This window comes from Mustela putorius, unplaced genomic scaffold (genome assembly GCF_011764305.1).
Source record: "Mustela putorius furo isolate JIRA1106 unplaced genomic scaffold, ASM1176430v1.1 tig00003834_pilon_pilon_pilon, whole genome shotgun sequence".
In the NCBI taxonomy this organism is placed as follows: Eukaryota; Metazoa; Chordata; class Mammalia; order Carnivora; family Mustelidae; genus Mustela; species Mustela putorius.
This window is the reverse complement of record NW_025421987.1, coordinates 95,461,180-95,481,938: the sequence shown is the minus strand read 5'-3', so window position 1 is coordinate 95,481,938 and position 20,759 is coordinate 95,461,180. Positions and strand designations below refer to the sequence as shown.

Here is a 20,759-nt window from a genome sequence, read left to right as displayed (position 1 = left end):
AAGTTGGGTAGTCTGATGACAAGGACTTCGGAAAAGATGATAGGTAAAAATAATTTCTGTAAAAAAGTTTTTATTTATTTATTTTTACTTATTTATTATTTTTAAAAGATCGCATTTATTTATTTGACAGAGAGAACATAAGCAGGCATAGAGCCAGGCATAGGGAGAGGGGGAAGCAGGCTCTCCACTGAGGAGAGAATAAGATGCAGGACTGGATCCTAGGACTGAGATCATGACCTGGGCTGAAGGTAGATGCTTAACCGACTGAGCCACCCAGGTCACCCTGTAAAAGTTTTTAATCACAAAAGTTTTTTGGAGAAAAAAAAAAAAAGATTTTATTTATTTATATTAGAGAAGGAGAAAGAGAGAGGGAGAGAGGATCTCAAACAGATTCTGCACTGAGTGTGGAGCTTGATGCAGGGCTGGATGTCATGACCCTGAGATCAAGACCTGAGCTGAAACCAAGAGCTGGACACTAAACTAAATGAGGCACCTAGGTGCCCTGAAACACATAGATAAATGACATAAGAACAGCCTATGTAGTATGAACGTGGGCTGGAAATATATAACAAGATTTGTAATTGTAGTTGCCTAAGAAGAGGAGAATGGAAATAGAAACTTATGGAAAGAGCTGAACTAGCAAGGATAAACAACTTTTTCACAATGTTCTATTAGTTCAATAGATGAAAAAAGGAAAGCTATCTATGCCTATAAAGAAGTCAACCATCATTATCTAATTATCACTCTTTAGGACTAGCTTTGACAGAGAGACAGACGGCGAGAAAGGGACCACAAGCAGGGGGAGCGGAAGAGGGAGAGAAGCAGGCTTCCCACTGAGCAAGGTAGTTCTTCCATTTCTATATGTCATATTACTATATATAAAAATGGGTAATTCAATTAAAAAATAACTTTTTTTTTTCCAGTTCAACATATAAGCAGTAGCTTGGCTGTCTATATCTGGTCATAATCAGGACACCAACTCTCAGTTCACAAAACAAGTGTTACAAATATGCACTGTTGTCTTGAACAGATAAGGCAGCATAATAAAGAAATAAGACTGATCTTTGCACTGGTGCATAAAATAGCTTTTTAGTGAATTTTAAAGGTATAATCAAATAAAAATACATAAAATGGTTATATAAAGTTCATGTGTAAGACCAACTATATGTGAGAATTTTAAACAAGTAGCAAACTTCTGTTCTCACACAAATGAAGTATTTAAAAAAAAGATATCATCCCTTCTCCATTAAGAAACTAAATATGATTTTTTTTAAAAGATTTTATTTATTTATTTGATAGAGAGAAATCACAAGTAGATGGAGAGGCAGGCAGAGAGAGAGATAGGGAAGCAGGCTCCCCGCCGAGCAGAGAGCCCAATGCGGGCCTCGATCCCAGGACCCTGAGATCATGACCTGAGCCGAAGGCAGTGGCTTAACCCACTGAGCCACCCAGGCGCCCCTAAATATGATTTTTAGAAGATCAGTTATATTTGAGTAATTAATAAATCAATGGGCAGATAATGAAGAGGTATCGCTGGAAGACAGTATATTTGTTTAAAAATAAATTTATGTCTAACTTATGACTAATGACAATAATGAACTTTGACAGTTTTAAAACTGGAACCTTGCCATTTATAAAACCACAAATACCTCTAAAATTCTACAATTTAAATGAGGAACAACTGGAAAAGCAGACTACAGAGAGTACATTTAAGATCTCTGGTACAGGGACGCCTGGGTGGCTCAGTTGGTTAAGCAGCTGCCTTCGGCTCAGGTCATGATCCTGGCGTCCTGGGATCGAGTCCCACATCGGGCTCCTTGCTCCACGTGGAGCCTGCTTCTCCCTCTGACTCTGCCTGCCACTCTGTCTGCCTGTGCTCGCTCTCGCTCTCTCTCTCTGACTAAATAAATTAAAAAAAAAAAAAAAAAGATCTCTGGTACACATGGGTGCTTCTATATCAACTCATTTCACCAAAGAAATAAAACTTCCATTTTCAACAAACACAAAACACATTCCTTAAATCTTATCCCAGTCTGTACATTAAAAAGGAAACTGGAAATCAAAGAGAAAACTTAAAATTACATTACTACTTTTCCTAACAGTTCATTTCTAGGCAACACAATTGTACTGTATACAAATACAGTTAGGTAATATACTAGAAGCTTGTATAAAAATAGTATCTGTGCTCACATAACAGAACATAGAAAAGCCCAAGTTTCAGAAATATTTAATATTAGTATTTCTTGAAGTATAGTCCATGAACTAGCAGGCACCTCAAAATTACCAAGGTTTTAAAAGAATTGCTTGTTAAGGTAAATTTCTGTACTACATCTCAAAACTATTAGACAAAACAGGAATGTGCATTACTTGCAAATACCTTTGGTGACTGTTATCTACATAAAACTTTGAAAAAGGACATACCCCTTCTTACTATCAAGATTCTGATTTAAATTTGATTTTTAAAAACTATTAAGTTAAAATGCTTAATATAGTTTCTTTAAAACATTTAAAAATAGGGAAATAAGAGATTTAAGCAAACAGACTTACGGTTGGTAATATCAGGTGGTACATAGCCATCATTCATATACATACTTGTGGGTTTTGCCACTTTCAAATAAACAAAATCAGACGTATTCTTTAAGGCAGTTACTGCTTCTTCATGAGTAACTTCCTCTAAACACACACTATTCACCTAAAAGAAAATTCCAAAAGACATTTGTTTTAGGACATTTTCACTAGCTTTCTGCTTTTTTGTTATAAACAATTATACCAAAATACGAGAAAAGCAGGAGTGACTTAAGGAATATAAAGATATATAGAAAGAAAATATCCATTTTTACTATCACATCAGGAAGTTGTTTATGTGTATTAATGGAACAGCCAATCTTTTCTTCTTTTAAGATTTTATTTGATAGAAAGAGACACAGTAAGAGAAAGAACACAAGCCGGGGGAGTAGGAGAGGGAGAAGCAGGCTTCCTGCTGAGCAGGGAGCCTGACATGCGGCTCGATCCCAGGACCCTGGGATCATGACCCGAGCCAAAGGCAGGACTGAGCTACCCAGCACTCCTGGAATAGCCAATCATAATTCCAGTCCCTATTCCTCACAATCCCCAAACCTAATTATTCTTCTGTTCTTAGGTATTTATGAATATATGTAAGGTATATTTAGATTTTTTTTAAGAAAATGAGACTATCTTAAAGTTTTTATTCTGCAACTGGATTTTTAATATAAAGTATCTAAGAGATCTTTCCATGTTGGGGCACAGAGAATTAAAAAACTATTGCACAGTACACCATTGTGTGATTATACCATAATTTATTAAGCCATTAAAATATTAACAGATATTTAAACTGCTCTAAATAAATGACTTTAGTCAACTTATACTCACTACCATAGAATATGAGCATGTCATACCCATCTACTCAGGCCTTTTGCCAACACTGGACAGAATCAATTTATAAAAAAGCATGCTTCAGGGGCGCCTGGGTGGCTCAGTGGGTTAAGCCGCTGCCTTCGGCTCAGGTCATGATCTCGAGGTCCTGAGATCGAGTCCCACATCGGGCTCTCTGCTCAGCAGGGAGCCTGCTTCCCTCTCTCTCTCTCTCTCTCTCTCTCTCTCTGCCTGCCTCTCTGCCTAACTGTGATCTCTCTCTGTCAAATAAATAAATAAAATTAAAAAAAAAAAAGCATGCTTCATTTTGTACATTAAGTTTTTATTTCCACTGTTCAATAGTTGAGTTTTTCAGTTATTTATTAGCCATTCATTTATCTCCTATTATAGAAACAGAATCGATTTTCAGGTAGTGATATATATCCTACAACCTCGTTAAACTTACTATTCTATCAATAGGTTCCTTAGGATTTTCTATATGCAAGTAAAACTGTATTTGTAGATGTAATCTACCAATTTTTACTTTTTCCTTCCCAATCTGCATATCTTTTTATTTTCCTGTCTATACTCTTCAGTACAGTCTGAAAAAAGTGGTAGTGGTGGCTTTCTAGACATTTGTCCATTTCATATAAATTATCTAATACGTTGGCCTATAATTATTCATAAATATAAGTATTTCCTTATGTCCCCTCTTTTATTTCTACTCTTAGAAATTTGAGCCTTCCTTTTTCTCTTGATGAGTCTAGCTAAGGTTTGTCAATTTTGTTCACCTTTCCAAAGAACCACGTTTTGGTTTATCTTTGCTCTCACTTTCCTATTCCTTGTTTCATTAACTTCTGCTCTAATCTTTATTATCTTCTTCCTTCTGCTAGCTTTAGCTTAATTTTGCTCCTCTTTTTGGTAATTTTTTTTAAAGATTTTATTTATTTATTTGACAGAGATCACAAGTAGGCAGAGAAGGAGGAGGAAGCAGGCTCCCCGCTGAGCAGAGACCCCAATGTGGGGTTCGATCCCAGGACTCTGGGATCATGACCTGAGCCGAAGGCAGAGGCTTTAACCTACTGAGCCACCCAGGCGCCCCTCTTTTTGGTAATTTTTTTTTCTTTGGCAAAGAAATAAAACATTGGGGCATCTGGATGGCTCAGTGGGTTAAGCCTCTGCCTTCAGCTCAGGTCATGATCTCAGGGTCCTGGGATCGAGCCCATCGGGCTCTCTACTCAGCGGGGAGCTGGCTTTCCCCCCTTCTCTCTGCCTGCCCCTCTACCTACTTGTGATCCCTCTCTTTCTGTCAAATAATAATAAAAAAAAATCTTAAAAAAAAAGAAATAAACATCATGTTTCTAATGTTTTAAAATTACAATGTACTAAACAAATACTCATTTTAGTGTATTTTTCATTTCCCTAATTAGTTCCTATATAATTGACAGGAGAGGGTTTTTTTTTTTTTTGAGATTTTATTTATTTATTCATTTGACAGACAGAGATTACAAGTAGGCAAAGGGGGGGGCAGACTCCCTGCTGAGCCAAGAGCCTGATGCAGGGCTTGATTCCAGGACTCTGGGATCATGACCTGAGCAGAAGGCAGAGATTTTAATCCACTGAGCCCCGAGGAGAGTTTTTTAACATTCCAACAAAAATTTTTAAAGGTCATAGAACAATCATTAACTTTCACCAATTACTAATACTGCTTTGCAGGGCTTTAGCTACATGGTCATTTTTATGGTCCCACACTATCATGTACAGTGAAGGTCTACCTGCATTTTGAAATATAAAGTAAACTGTTCCTCTGGTGGCCTACAGTGAGCCATGCATCTTGGTATTCACACCCCTGTAAAATCCCTTCCTACAGTGAACCTTGCTTGGCTATGTAACTAGCTTTAGCCAGTGAGACATTAGTAACTATGATACAATGAGAGGACTGATAAATGCCACACACAGGAGCCTGTGTTTTTGGTATATCCCTCTTATAATCTGGTCACCATCTTGTGAGAAACCTAATGTAGCCATGTGGGGAGACCACTGGCTAACGCTCCACCTGCACTCAGCCCTCCCAACTTGTCTGCCATAAATGAGTGAACTTGGAAGTTGATTTCTGGCCCTAGCTCAGCTACCAGGTGACAGTATACAGAACAGAGACAGACTGTCCTGGCTGAACCCCACCTAAATTACAGAAGTGTAAATAATTATTATTGTTGTTTTAGTCACTAATTTTTGTGTTTTCTTAAGCAGCTTTAGATAACAGATAAAAGAGCTGACAAGATTTGCTATGGGATTCAATAAGGAGTATGAAGGAGAATGATCCTGAAGTTTTAGACCCGGGCAAACAGAAGGATAAAGTTCCCACTTCATGAGATGTGAAGACTGTGCACGAACAGGACTTGAGGGTGGTGGTTGAGGCGTAGGATGAAAACTCAGAAGCTTAATTTTAGATATATTAAATCTGACAGGACTCTTGAAACATAGGAAAGGAGACTAGATGAAATCTTCTAAGGTTTGTCAACTGTTTTGCCAAGAACCACTGTTAAAAATTTTATATTACCAAATAACCTCAGATGCCAAAAATAGTGGGATATTGCAAATTTTGAAAGGAAAAAGAAATGTTGGAAGTAGAGTTTTGGGGGGGGAGCATTTTCAACTTCATACAGTTTGAAGGACCATGAACAGGCTGGATAACGTGTCTAGCTTGGACCTCTTCAAGGTTAGAAGTGAGATTGAATGCTGTCAATTAACTAGGACCCCTGAAAGGCAATTCCTTAAAAGCGAATGAAAAAATATTGTATGTCCAGCAAAAGGTTAAGATTAGGAGTATTTACCTGTCAAGCAAACTGAATTGAAAGAAGAATGTAAAAGATGTGTTACTCTGAGATTTTCCAAAAGACTTGCACATATGTATATTTGCAACCAGAATTTGTTACTATTTGTGTAGCATGGGTGGGACTGGAGGAGATTATGCTGAGTGAAATAAATCAGAGAGTCAATTATCATATGGTTTCACTTACTTGTGGAACATAAGGAATAACATGGAGGGCATTGGGTGAAGGGGAGGAGAAGTGAATTGGGGGAAATCAGAGAGGGGGACAAAGCAGGAGAGACTGTAGACTCTGAGAAATAAACTGAGGGTTCTGGGGGGGGGGAGTTGGGAGAGCCTGGTGGTGGGTATTAACGAGGGTACGTATTGCATAGAGCACTGGGTGTGGTGCATAAACAATGAATCTTGGAACACTGAAAAATAAAATTAAAAAAAATTTTATATTACAGCCAAGCACAAAATATTTGTATGTATAAAAATAAAACTGAAGTCAGAAAATAATACTTAATACCTACCATGTGCAATGAGACAGTAAGTTATTTGACCACCTATCAAAAAGAAGAAAAAATGTAAAAGGACCAAGTCCTGTATCACTTCAATGTTTAGAGGTTAGGGAGAAGATAGATGCACCAAAAGGTAGAACAAGAAGGAGACTAGTGAGATAAGAGGAATACCAAGAAAGAAGGTATAACTGTTAAGCAAAATGGAAAAAGTGTCTCAAGAAGGAGGAAACCATGTCGAATGCCTGATGTGTCAATTAAAATGAGAACTAAGAATTAGATAATTTCAGTGGAATTATGACAACCAAAACCTTACTAAATGGTCAATCAGCATACATTGCTGGCTTCCCAAGCACTGAAACTGATTCTGGAAAAACCATAAATGGAAAGCATGGTATCTAAGAAATTAAGAAGTACAAATGAAAAACTAAGTGGAGAAAGAAGGCTGTTTTCAACAGTGCGCGCATGCACGCGTGTGTGTGTAGAAAAGCAGTTCAAAGTCAGCTCTTTCCTCTTCCCCATTATTAACTCATAACAGTCTATCTCCTTGCTGCAACAATAGACAGTACTGGATAGCATGTACAACAAATAAATCATTTATATATTGTTGACAGGAGTGTACATTTTTATAACTGGTTTGGAAAACAGTATGTTTTTGCTATAATGTTACTAAAAGGATATTCCATGACCATTGTCTAGGATAAATAGTTAAGTGAAATTCTTGTATATACATGTTCACCAGAACACAAAGCAGCTCTCCCTAGCAGAATTATTCATACCACCAGGAAAAAAAGAAAGAAAGAAAAAAAAAGGAAATAACCCAACTCCCCACTGTATCAGACCTAGTTTATGTGCCTTTTCAGATTTGCTTGAGCCTACCTGCCTACTAGGCTTTGGCTGTGGGCTTACTGGAGAGACCTGGCTACTGCTTCTCTCACCTCATCTCCTCAGTATCAGCTCCTTCAATCTAGGGTTGAAGGCCCTAGGTTAAGGGCTGTGCTTGGGTATAGCCAATATGTTTTTCTGTAGAGTGAGAGCTGTTAATATGTCAAAAGCCTGTGTCTGATCTGTCGAGATCACTGAGGGTCTGGTTCTTTCCACCATCCTGAGTTCAGACGAAGTACTATGCTATGGAGTATGGGAGCTGGCTTCCCTAGCATTTGCATAGAGGAGCTGAGTAACAGCCCAGAAATTTGGGACAGTTAGCCCCATCAGAGACTCTACCAAAGAAGAGACAGAGAGATAATCCTTTCTTTTCTCTGGATGGCTGGATCTAAAGATTATTTAAGTATCATATCACCTGCCTGTAAGACTGTCCTATACGACAGGCAATTATAGCAACATTTTCTTATGAAATTATGGCTAGCTCAGAAATATAATAGCTTGTATTGACTTTCCCTTATTGTCTGCCTCACTTTTCATTTTTACTCACTCTAAGCTTCTAAGATTATACCTCCCCACAAAACCTTAGCATGGTAGCTTTTCTTCAGGTATTTTTCCAGGGAACATAGACTAGGACAGTTATTGATGAAGACTGCACAAATAAACTGCCATATAGTTCCAGAACAGAATGTTATGTGAAGGTAAAATGAATATTTCAGCTCCAGGCAACAATATGGAAAATCTCAGTAAACCAATACTGAGTAAAAGAAAGTATTAAAAGACTACATTTAGCACAATAGCCTTTAAAAAAATTTCCCAATAAATTAACATTACACAAAATATTCAGGCATATGTATGTGATTGAACAATTTTTTTTAAAGATTTTATTTATTTGTTTAACAGACAGACATCACAATTAGGCAGAGGCAGGGAGAGAGAGAAGGGGGGAAGCAGGCTCCCTGCTGAGCAGAGAGCCTGATGTGGGGCTCGATCCCAGGACCCTGAGATCATGACCCAAGCTGAAGGCAGAGGCTCAACCCACTGAGCCACCCAGGCGCCCCCGATTAAACAAATTTTTAAAAAGCAAATGAATAAAACACAAATTATTGGTATTCTAGTTTTGGGTTGGGTAAAGACTTTAGCAGTTTCCATTATACTATAATTAAGTTAAAAAAAGGGAGGGAAAAAAGTCACATGAAAGATGACACTGTTTAAACAATTCTGTGCATCCAACTCCCTAACCCTTCAACAAGGAGAGAAAAAAAGGGGGGGGGAGCTAGAAGAGGGGGAAAAAAAAAAGGCTAATCAGAGAATGAGAATACCAAGAGTCATTTTTTCAGGTTTCGATTAAACCAAGATTAGTATTCACTCATTTAAATATTATTTAGACATTTCTGGCACACAGAAATTCTAGTTTGTTAACCAAAAAAATAAATAAATAAAATAAAATAACAAATTTCTTATACTCACTGCTAAAAGTTTATCTCCAATCTGAAGTTTACCATCTTTATGTGCTGCACCTCCTTCAATTATTTTGGTTACATAGATGCTATTATCCCCAGGGATATGTTGATTTCCAACACCTCCAGCAATGCTGAACCCAAGACCTGTTTGGAAAACATTAGTTTTGAAATTTCATCATTTAACAAGAACTTAAGTCCAAAGAAAGGGTTAAAAACTAAAAATTGACCATCTTATCACATTCATGTTTTTTTAAAACACAAAAGAATCTATTTGCCTTTTTTTAAAAAGGGAGCTTGAACTCACAACCCTGAGATCAAGATCTGAGCTGAGATCAAGAGTTGGATGCTCAAGTGACTGAGCCACCCAGGTGCCCCTATTTCCCTACTTTTTAAGTTTTATATATTTACTTTGTAGTCAGTAGATGATCATATATATGTGAGTAGATGTATATATATATATATATATATGTATTCCTATAGTTATAAATAAGCTCCTTCCCCCCCCGCCCAGGTTACCTCTTAAAGTCTTTTTGTAAGTGCATTTATTTGTTTCAAAGAGGCATTACAAAATTATGTTTCACTTTTATTGCCATAATGTTTGTGCTTCTAACACTTTTAATACCTTCACAAGATTAAAACAATTGAGAAAAATAATAAAATTTTTGGTGGTGATATCTATGAATTACCTTTTTTTTTTTTTTTAAAAGATTTATTATTTTAGAGCGAAAGAGCTCGATTGTAGGAGGATGGGGTGGGGAGGTGGAGAAGGGCAGAGGGAAAGTGAAAGAGTGTTTTATTAAGTAGACCTTGCCCTGAGCCCAGAGCCCAGCACACTGAGATCAGGACCTAAAGTGAAACAAAGAGTTGGATGCTTAACTAACTATACCACCAATCAGCCTCTCTATGATCATAATTTTTTATTTTTTATTATTTATTATTTTTTTTTAAAAGATTTTTTATATATTTGACAGAGAGAAATCACAAGTAGATGGAGAGGCAGGCAGAGAGAGAGAGAGAGGGAAGCAGGCTCCCTGCTGAGCAGAGAGCCCGATGTGGGACTCGATCTCAGGACCCCGAGATCATGACCTGAGCCGAAGGCAGCGGCTTAACCCTCTGAGCCACCCAGGCACCTGATCATAATGTTTTAAATAAAGAATTTCTGTAATTCATAAATCCCATAGCTTCAAAACCAGATAAATCTGTAGCTCTCTATTCTTTTTTCATTTGTTGGAATACTACTACTTCCATGAAGCTATAAATTAGAATCAGTATTTCCATTTATCCCCAATCCCATCAATGTTTTCAAAATTCAAAAATCAAGTATTAACTGTCCTCACTGCAGATATAACTACTAATGACACACATAAATATTTTCATCTTTTAACTTAGCCTGTGTACCTGTATTTAAAGGTACTTTGTAGACTGATGATGACAATAGCCACACTATACAAGACTTAAAAGTGTTTAAGTAAACTCTACTTAACACAAAAATCAGCAGAATAGAAATTCTGAAACTTCACACACATTCTGTAGATTACCAGTACTGTGAATCTTAGAATGTGTGTAACAAGTCGATAGTTACATTTATCTCAGTAATTTCATAATAATCTTAGTTTCATTATTACATACCTTTAAGACCTTTTTTAAAAAAAAGTTTTTATTTATTTATTTGAGAGAGAGCGAGAGAGAGAACATGAGTGGGGTGAATGGCAGAGGGAGGACTCCCTGCAAAATAAGGAGCCCCATGGAGGGCTCAATCCCAGACTTGGGATCATGACCTGAGCCGAAGAAAGACACTTAACTGACTGAGCTACCCAGGCGCCCCCCCCATACCTTTAGGACCTTTAATGAGCTTTATTTCCATTATTTTTTCTGATACCGGTTTCCGTCTTTTTACATACAAGCGTACGATAGACCCGGCTTCTTTCAATGCTTCAACTGCTTTGCTATGTGTCACATCACGAACATCTACTTCATTTACTCGCAATATACAGTCATTGACCCTGAGAAAAAACGCAAAATATTAAAAATAAAAATTAAATATTAAAGTATCTAATTTTCACTTTTTTTTCCCTAAAGATTTTATTTATTTATTTGACAGAGAGAGATCACAAGCAGGCAGAGAGACAGGCGGGGGGGGGGGGGGAAGCAGGCTCCCCACCAAGCAGAGAGCCTGATGCGGGACTCAATCCCAGGTCCCTGAGATCATGACCTGAGCCGAAGGCAGCGGCTTAACCCACTGGCCACACATGCGCCCTCTAATTTTCACTTTGATAATTGCTTGTCATTTTCATTTTTAAGGTAAAGAGGATTATTTACTAGAGAAAATATATATGAAGAAACTTTGTTAAATTCCACTGTATCAAATACTCATATAAATAAATACAAATATTTTCCGAGGGCTAGCAAAAGAAACAGTGCAAATAACAAATTATCACCCCAAAATATTAAATAATAATGACAACTATAATTTGTATGGTTCTTGTATGCTTATTATGTGTAAGCATTAAGATACATTATGCTTTATTTATTCATCATGTTAGTATTTATTTAGCAATAACCACATGCCAGGTACTTATTTTAGTGTTTTATCCCTTACAACAACCTGTAGGGTAGTTATATAGTTATTATTCTTTTTTCACAAATGGAGAAATTGAGGCACAAAGAGTTTAAATAATTTTTCCTAAGGTCATCCAGGTAATGACTGACAGAGCTATGATTCAAAGAAAACAGAAGTGCAGACAAAATAATTAGTTAAAGGTCACGGAGACAGTGGTGGCAAAACTGAGATAATCACTGATATATCCAAAAGTAATTTTTTTACTTGCTTTTTCAAACTAGATAGATCTAAAAAAATAAAGTTATTTCTTGAAATTTATATAAAGCTAAAGATTACATCATTTAATTAAAAGGTTTCTCATGTAAATAATGTATTTTAATTTGACAAAGGAATATATTTATTTTTTAAGATTTTACTTATTTATTTGACAGACAGAGATCACAAGTAGGCAGAGAGGCAGGCAGAGAGAGAGGAAGAGAAGCAGGCTTCCCACTGAGCAGAGAGCCCGATGAGGGGCTTGATCCCAGGACACTGGGATCATGACCTGAGCCGAAGACAGAGGCTTTAACCCACTGAGCCACCCGGGTGCCCTGGAATACATTTTTTTAAAGTTTGATTTGTTCTAGTCCTAACTTTCCCCCCAGTTCTGGTCTCAGTTTAAATTACATAGCATTCCATCAGGGGGAAAAACTCATTTGTAACTGGGCAGGGAAAGAGAACAAAAGACAATTAAAATATTAAAATTGTTCCTGATAAGGTTCTCTGTAATTAACTTTTTCTGTAATTAACTTTCTTAAGAGGAAAGAAACTCTGTATGTGAAGACAGTGATATATTAGAATATTACAGGTATGTTCTTCACTGAAACAAACGGAACACATTAATTTTCACATAAGGACAAATAAAAGGCCAATAACAGAATCAGGAAGTAAATGTCTGCATTTACAGGAATGGTCAAATTATTAATTTTATATCCAACTGATTTCATTAATCTATCACTTGTCATATCCATATCCAGTGAGAAGGCAAGAAACTGAAGAGCTACAGAAGGCAACAACAGCCTTATAAACAGATGTTATTTTTAACAGACCATATAAAAATCCTTAGTTCTAAAACTTGTGACTCTTACTATATATATATATAGTAAGAGTAACAATATATTACTTTATATATATAAAGTAATATATTGTTGGTGTGTGTGTGTGTGTGTGTGTGTACCAACAAACAAGGGCATAGGAAAAGTGCCACAATGTATGGCCTAAGGAAACAACAAAATATGCTAAAGCTATCTTCTACAATGGAACACTGAATTCAAATAAGAGACCAGTATTACTTTCATTCATTCAATTAAGAAAATGTATTACTTTTTTAAAGTTTGCATAATCTTTACTTTTTGTGGTACAGGATACAAATTCAGTTATGTATCATCTCCCTAAGTTTATATACATGTTTCCTACCCAGGAAACAAATGGAAAACATTTTGTGAATACATTTAAAAATACAAAGGGAGTTTGAAGCCGGGGGGGTTGGGAGGTTGAAGGAACCAGGTGGTGGATATTAGAGAGGGCATGGATTGCATGGAGCACTGGGTGTGGTGCAAAAATAATGAATACTGTTATGCTGAAAATAAATTAAAAAAAAATAATAATAAAATACAAAGGGAATTTTCTGATTTCTATAAATTACGTCACTTTTTTTTTTAAGAAGATTTTATTTATTTATTTGACAGAGAGAGACAGCAAGAGAGTGAACACAAGCAGGGAGAGCTGGAAAGGGAGGGCTTGGCCCATGACCTGAATACTTTAACAACTGAGTCACCCAGGCGCCCCAAATTGGCTCACATTTAAAACCATCAATCAAATTTATTTTTCAACATGTTATAGTATCTGAGATAAAACTAAACTCCTAAATGAAAAGAGGGAAACAACGCTTAGTGCACAATTATCTCATTCATTTGTTATTGGAACATCTACCTTATATTGGTTTATGATTGTGTTTATTTGTATTGATTCCTTACTCAATCTGCCTAAAGAAAAATACACAAATTATATTCAGCATCACAACACAAAATGCAAAATGTACCGTAATCTTCCATCTTGGGCAGCTGCTCCCCCTGTAATAATTTTGGTAATGAAAATACTTGAGTCATCTCCAATGTGTGGGTTGTCCGTACCTCCTGCAATGCTGAAACCAAGCCCTGAATTTCCCTGTGGATAAAGAAAAAAAAAATTGAGATTGAGTAAGAATTACCCTTATTGAGAAGTTCCTGTCATTTTAGAACCTACAAACTGTACTAACATGGGGAACATATACATAAAGGTGTCTATGTAGGAGACATGAAGATTCTAAATTAAGAAGTATAAGGAAAGCTCTTTTTTCCTCTATGAAGAATTCAAAGGCATTACTTCCGAGTAGGAACTAAATACTTCTGAAGTATAGTCTATTATGGTTATTTCTTTCAAAGTATATGCAAATTTGCCCTTAGATCAGTCACCCCTCTGCAGAGGTCACTGATAGGTCTCTTTTTTAGAATGTATCCCACTCAGGTTTGGTAAGGCAAACATTTCTTTAAAAAAAAAAAAAGTAAAGTGATTTTCCCACTACAATTATTTCTGAATAGGTAAAATTAACATTATTTCAACTTTTTAAAAATGGGGTAGGGATGGTGCTTTTCTTTTACTAACCTTGCCATCAGCTGACTTTAAAATGACCAAGTTATATCTGTTAAGTCATCATCTTTGACATGTTTTTTCCCCATCCCTGACGTCTTTAACCAAGATAGCTGAATAGCAAAAGGCATTTTTTAATACTGAAAGTCCAACCTGAGAACTCAATTGGTGAGTTTTCTTGATAACAAAGTCAATTTTGCCAAAGCAGCGCTAGTTTTTACTTGTTTTACATACTGTATTTCTAAGTAGGATTTTCTTTGAAGAGAAGTTTCCACTGCTTCGAAAAAGTCTTTAACGATAAATGTTCTAAGCAATGGTATTAAAAAATTGTTTATTTTTGCAAAAATCTTCTAACTCTGGCTTTCAGGCAACTCAAATAAGCAGATACATCTGAACTGATTAATTAACTGTTAACTAAATAGCTTAAATATCCCTCTACTGTGATGTGTTCTAAAATTCTATTTGAATCATTTTTTTGTCTAAACTCTTTTACTAGAGTAAAACTAGAGTTACTAGAATACAAATAATAGGATCAATGTTTGTGTGATGTTACCATGTCATTCAGGAACTCATGTTCTTTTTCTTTGCTTTTTTAAAAAATTGAGATATAATGTACATATGACATTATATAAATTTAAGGTGTACAATATGCTGATTTGACATATTTTCATGTTGCAATATGATTATAACCACTGCTTTAGCTAACATCTCTATCATTTCACATAATTGTCATTTCTTTCTGTGGTGAGAACATTTAAGGTCTAGTCTCTTAGCAATTTTTAAGCATATAACATAGTATTATTGATTATAATCACTATGCTGTGCATTAGATCTCTAGAAAATAATTCATCTAAGTTTGTAGTCTTTAACATCTCTCTAATTCCGGGTACTCAAGTTTTTTAATAAGTGAAAAAGCAATGTCCATTCCTAACTAAATAAATTTATAAGGCACTGGGAGAGAATGAAAATGAGTAAGATTAAAAAGTTAGAATTACATGTCAATTATATCTCAATAAAGCTGGAAAAAAACTAAATAAAAAAATTCCATATTAAAATACATGTACTACGTTATAGTAACCCAAATTTGGGTAGTGGGCAGTAAAGATCTAGCATACATGTAAAAGACCACTCTGGTTTCACATTTAAACAAGCCTAATTATCTAAGATTTCAGTCTTTTTTTTTTTTTAAGATTTTATTATTTTGATAGAGAGAGACACAGCGAGAGAGGGAACAGAAGCAGGGGAGTGAGAGAGGGAGAAGCAGGCTTCCCGCGGAGCCAGGAGCCTGATGTAGGGCTTGATCCCAGGACCCTGGGATCATGACCTGAGCTGAAGGCAGATGCTTAACCAACTGAGCCACTCGGGTACCCTGGATTTCAGTCTTAAACAGACATTCAGTTACTTAGAAAATTTTACTTCTGTGAAACACTTTATTTCTCAAAAATGCTTGTCAGGCAAGGTGGCATTACTGAAATCCATCAACATTTGAATGCAAATATTCTTAAGAGGTAACTATTACAAGAAAATTTACACATCTAAATTGTACCCTTAAATTATTTTCTGACTGGGGGAATGCCTAAATTTTCAATAGGATCTTGTCCATTAGAACTATGGTTATCATTATGCTAAAAAGAAAACTGTTAACAATAAGCACATTACTAGCATACTAAATACTTTAAATCAATAATGTTTTACATGAAAAAAGTAAAACTTAAAAACAGAAAAATCTGAGAAACAGACTAGAGGAGTGTTTAAGGAGACATGATAACTACGTGTAATGTAGTATTCTGGAAGGGATTCTGAAAGAGAAAAACAGAAAAACTAAGGAAATCCAAATGAAGTATAGACTTTGGTTAATAATAATACTTAATATTGGTTCATTAGTTGAAACAAATGTATTCCAGTAATGTAAGATGTTAACAACTGGCAAAACTGAGGCCAAGATAAGTGGAAACTTTTGGTATAACTTTTCTATAAATCTAGAACTCTTTTAAATAAGTTTATTTTTTTAAAAAGTTATTAGAGAAGAGCAACATGTTTTAAAAATATCATGGTTAGTTTTATAATATGTGTACTTATAAAAGAAACTAATATTACATAGTTATGCTTTTGAAAAATCTTTTCCCTTGAATTCTGTATGAAAGAGCAGTATATTTAAAGAATTCTTTAAGCAACAGATTTATGCATAAAATCTTAAGATAATTAAGTTTTTACCCTTTCAAGTGTGATTTCTTCATATTCGTAATCTGCATCAGTGCCATTAACCTGATGGAAAAAAGAAGTAGCACAGAAATTTAGAATATAAAATTTGAAATGTCAAGACATAATTTCTGTAGGATTTATTAATGCAAACCTGTTAAATGTGGTGGTAATCAAATAATCTGACTTCATTTTAATAATTTTAGGTAAAATTTTCAAGGAATAGATGAGCACAAATGTAATTAATGAGTTGACAATTCATGTATTATGACTTTAAAATACAGAAAGGGTACACACAGCATTAATATTTTAAAAACTTTATTCATTTGAGAGAGAGAGAGTGAATGAGCACATGTGCATGAGCACTGGGGAGGGTCAGAAGGAGAGGGAGAAGAAGATTGCTAGCCCTCCGCCATCCCCCTGCTGAGCAGGGAGCTGACATGAAGCTCCATCCCAGGACCTGGGGATCATGACTGAGCTGAAGGCAAATGCTTAACCCACCGGGGCACCGAGGTGTCCCCATACGACTTTTAATATTATGGAACTTCAACTCTTTTCACTGCCTTGATCCATACATCTAATCAGGTGCCAATTCTTATTGATTTGAATACTTCAATTTTTCTGAAAACCATTAGCTCTTCATTCTCATCTCTACTACCTTGATTCAAGCCTTTGTTAATCTCCTCTGGATTATTGCCAATGTAATAATCCAACACTCAGACTAGTATTCTCTGCTGCCCAAATAACTCTAATGTGTTTTACACTGATGGATCTTTCTGGGGCTCATGTCCAATAACATACTTATTGCTCCTAAACTTTCAGAAAAACTCATACATGGCTCTGTATGAACTGACCTCAATTTATCACTTAGCTTCATTCCTAATATACATAATTCATGAGTGTTACATACCATCAAATTTGAATGATTTGCTCTTTCCTTTACATACCTTGCAAATTTTCACCTCTGCATCTGTTACTTTACTGCTTCCTCTGTCACAAATTTCACTTAAATATTTCATGTCCAAATCTGATTCCCCATTCAAGTTCTTGCTCACGTCTTATAGACCAAGCACTTTATCTTATTCTTTCCAATTTATTCCCTACTCCCTCCTGGAAGTAGTAATTTTCACAGTGAGGGCCACTGTTGAAAGGTAAATAATCCTTGGAATTGGATTAATTCAGGTTCATGTCATTGCTTTAAACATTTTTGATATGAGGTTGTGCAAAATACTTGATAAGTCAAACAGGGATTGTGATAAACCAGATTTCTCTAGATGCCTCCCATCTTCCATCCTAAATGTTCTTTAGCAACATGGCTAAACTATCCTATCATGAAGAGATGTCATCTATTTCTCCTTCCCTTGGATCTAGGCAGGTCCCAGATGAGCTCTGTTGAAAAGACTGTGGCACAAATGATGCTGTGTGGGTTCTCAAGGTCATGTGATCCCTTGTAATATCTGCCTTTGTTTTGGAAGGTACTCAATCAGTTACCCACCTGCCTTTGGCTTAGGTCATGAGGTCCTGGGATCCAGCCCCACATCCAGCTCCCTGCTCAGTGGGGAGCCTGCTTCTCTCTCTCCCTCTGCAGCACCGCCCCTACCCCCGATTATGCTCTCTTGCTCTCAAATAAATAAATAAAATCTTAAAAAAAAAAAAAAAAAACTTAGCTATAATGTGAGGAATATCAAACAGCCCATGGAAGATTCAAATGAAGGAGAATTAAGGCCCTTAGCCAAAAGCCCCAGCTGCATTAACTAGCAATAATCATCAACTGCCAGTCACATGAATGAGACTATTTTGGATCTTCCAGCCTTTTCCAGTGTCCCAGCCAATATGAAGCAGAAGAATCTTCCAGTTAACCCGAAAAACTGTGAGAATAATGAACTGTATTTTAAGCCACTGAAGTTTCAGGGTGGTCTGTTATACATCAATAGAATAATGAAACAACAGAATAATGATATCTATGTAAGCTACTTCGCTTTCTTCACCATACTATAAGAAAGCACCCCTACTTCAGGTCCAGTTCAGGGCCCAGGAGTTTTTTCTTGAGGGCCTCTGAAACATCTCTTCTACCTTTTGGGTTCTATGGCTCTAATGGATTCAAACCCAACTGCTACTTTAACTCTCTTTCTTACCTAAACAGTTTTCCTTGTTTTTGAGATTATGTTATGAATGCGCACGCACACACACACACACACACACACACACACTCTCTCTCTCTCTCTCTCTCTCTCTCTCTCCTTTTTAAATCTTTCATTCTGTAGGAGTGGGGACAATACTGACTCCATCTTTGGCCCTCCATCTTGTTCATATGTTTTGCTTGATGACTTCTGGGCACCCCAAGTACCATGGCCTTTGGAGATTAATATACATGTCTTAGAAATCCCCACCACGGCCTGGATATGGGGAGGCTTGCTTTGGCCTCCTACAAATCTGGTTAAGAGACAATATGGTCTTTCCCCTCTCTGACAAACAGATGGCACCACAAAATCCAATTAAAGGTTAGTGGTCAATTAGGTGCAAGTGAACCCTTTGATCTCACTACAATGCTCTGCAAGTCCCCTCACTCTACAAAATCCGTGAACCAAGGTCAGACTTCATGGAGAACAGCCATGCAGCTGCTGACAATTCGGATTATCCACCCAAACCCACCCTCCTCTGATGGTAAGTTATCCTGAACAGAACTGTGTAAACTATATGGAGCGGCCTATTTCATTTTTTCATCTCAAAGTGCCTTCTCAGTTTAGAGAATATTTTACTGTCCCTCCCCCACCTCCTAACAGATTTCTATGCATCTAAAATGCAGGAGGTTTATACATATACATATCCTACCAACTTGACTGGAAGTCCTTTTTTTATGAGAAAAATAAAACCCTTATCTGCAGCTATACCACTTTCCTTATTCTAAAGGTTATCTGTATCACCTTTATTTTTCCTTGCTCAGACTTGCTAAAAGTGTCAGTCCTTATCAAAGTAGTTTTAATACTAATTAATCTATCACATTCTGTGCTATTACTTTCTGCTTTTATTTTTATCAATTCTTTATTCTTTCCTTAGAATAAATAATTGATAATTCCTTATATAGAATAAAGAATTTTTTCAAAGCTTCTTGAGGTGAACACCCAATTCATTTATGCTGATTACTCTTCTCTTTTTAAAAACATCCATTAAAGTTAATAAATTTTTCTCAGCAAATGGCTTTGGCCAAATCTCAAAACTGCTACACTGGGCTCTATTTCTGTTCATTTGTTTATTTCCAAATACTCTGAAATTTTATTCTGGAAAACATTCCAACGTAAGTGTGCTTATATGGCCCTTTTGGTGTTTATTTGGTGTTAAAATTTCTATACTGTGACCTTATGATTTCTGTTTTAAAGTATTTGAGATTTTAACCATTAAGCCTTCTCGAAAGGTAAATATATGGTAAATATGCTTAGTGCTTAATTTAATGCTAAGTCATTGAGAGCTGGTGAGGATTCCAGGTAACACAGAGTGATCTTAAAAAGGTGAAAAGTGAGAACAGAGGGACTCTGAATGACTTTAGTCTTAAACCCTCCATAACTTAAAACTGTCTGATAATTTTGTATATAAAAATAATCTGATAACAACTTTAAACATACTCAAACTGGGCTTCAAAATGCTAAGAGTACATTACCAAAACTACAAATTGCTCTGTAGGTAGCACTTCATTAACAGTAAAAGTGAAAAAAACAATTTTTAACAGCAATATGTTTTCCAGCAAAACTACAAAATGGTTGGTTTGCTTAGTTTTCTTTTTATATCTTTACAAAATATGGCTTCCAATAGGAATGAAATGCTTGACTAATATATTATTATATAAGGTTTATTACTCTCAATTAGCAGGATGGGAGAGGTGTAACATGGGAATATAACCAGAGGAGACTGATCTTTAGGCAAAATGAATATATTATTTACAAAATAATTTTTTCTTCTTTAAAATTATGAGAGCAGATCTAGAATACTTCCTGAGAACTGTCATTGCTAGTATTTTCTGGGTTTTGAATTTAGGCCCATCAACAAAATAGGATTGTGTAGGGGATCAAAGCTGGAGCAGAAACCAGAGGTCGACTGGGGCCTGACTGTAAAAGGTCTTGAATGCTATAGTAAGCAATGAGAAATATTCTTGAAAGTTTCTGAGCATCAAATAGATTTAAAAGATTTTCCAGAAAAGGAGCTATGGTAGTATGGAACAGATGAAGAACAACTGGAGAAAAGTATACTAGTGAAGAAGTTATGGCAGTAGTCTGCATAAAAGGCACAAATTA

General features: G+C 36.0%; 1 protein-coding gene across 15 annotated transcripts in view; it reads right to left on the bottom strand.

The window, feature by feature from the left end:
* DLG1 (discs large MAGUK scaffold protein 1) overlaps positions 1-20,759 on the bottom strand; it is a 255,607-nt gene that overhangs the window by 86,299 nt on the left and 148,549 nt on the right. For all 15 annotated transcript variants that reach the window (XM_045088103.1, XM_045088104.1, XM_045088102.1 and 12 more), the window contains 5 exons: positions 16,489-16,539; positions 13,688-13,812; positions 10,881-11,050; positions 9,055-9,191; positions 2,548-2,692 (listed from right to left, as the gene is read on the bottom strand). In XM_045088103.1, the coding sequence (XP_044944038.1) occupies positions 2,548-2,692; positions 9,055-9,191; positions 10,881-11,050; positions 13,688-13,812; positions 16,489-16,539 (628 nt within the window). The remainder of the gene's footprint in view (positions 1-2,547; positions 2,693-9,054; positions 9,192-10,880; positions 11,051-13,687; positions 13,813-16,488; positions 16,540-20,759) is intronic.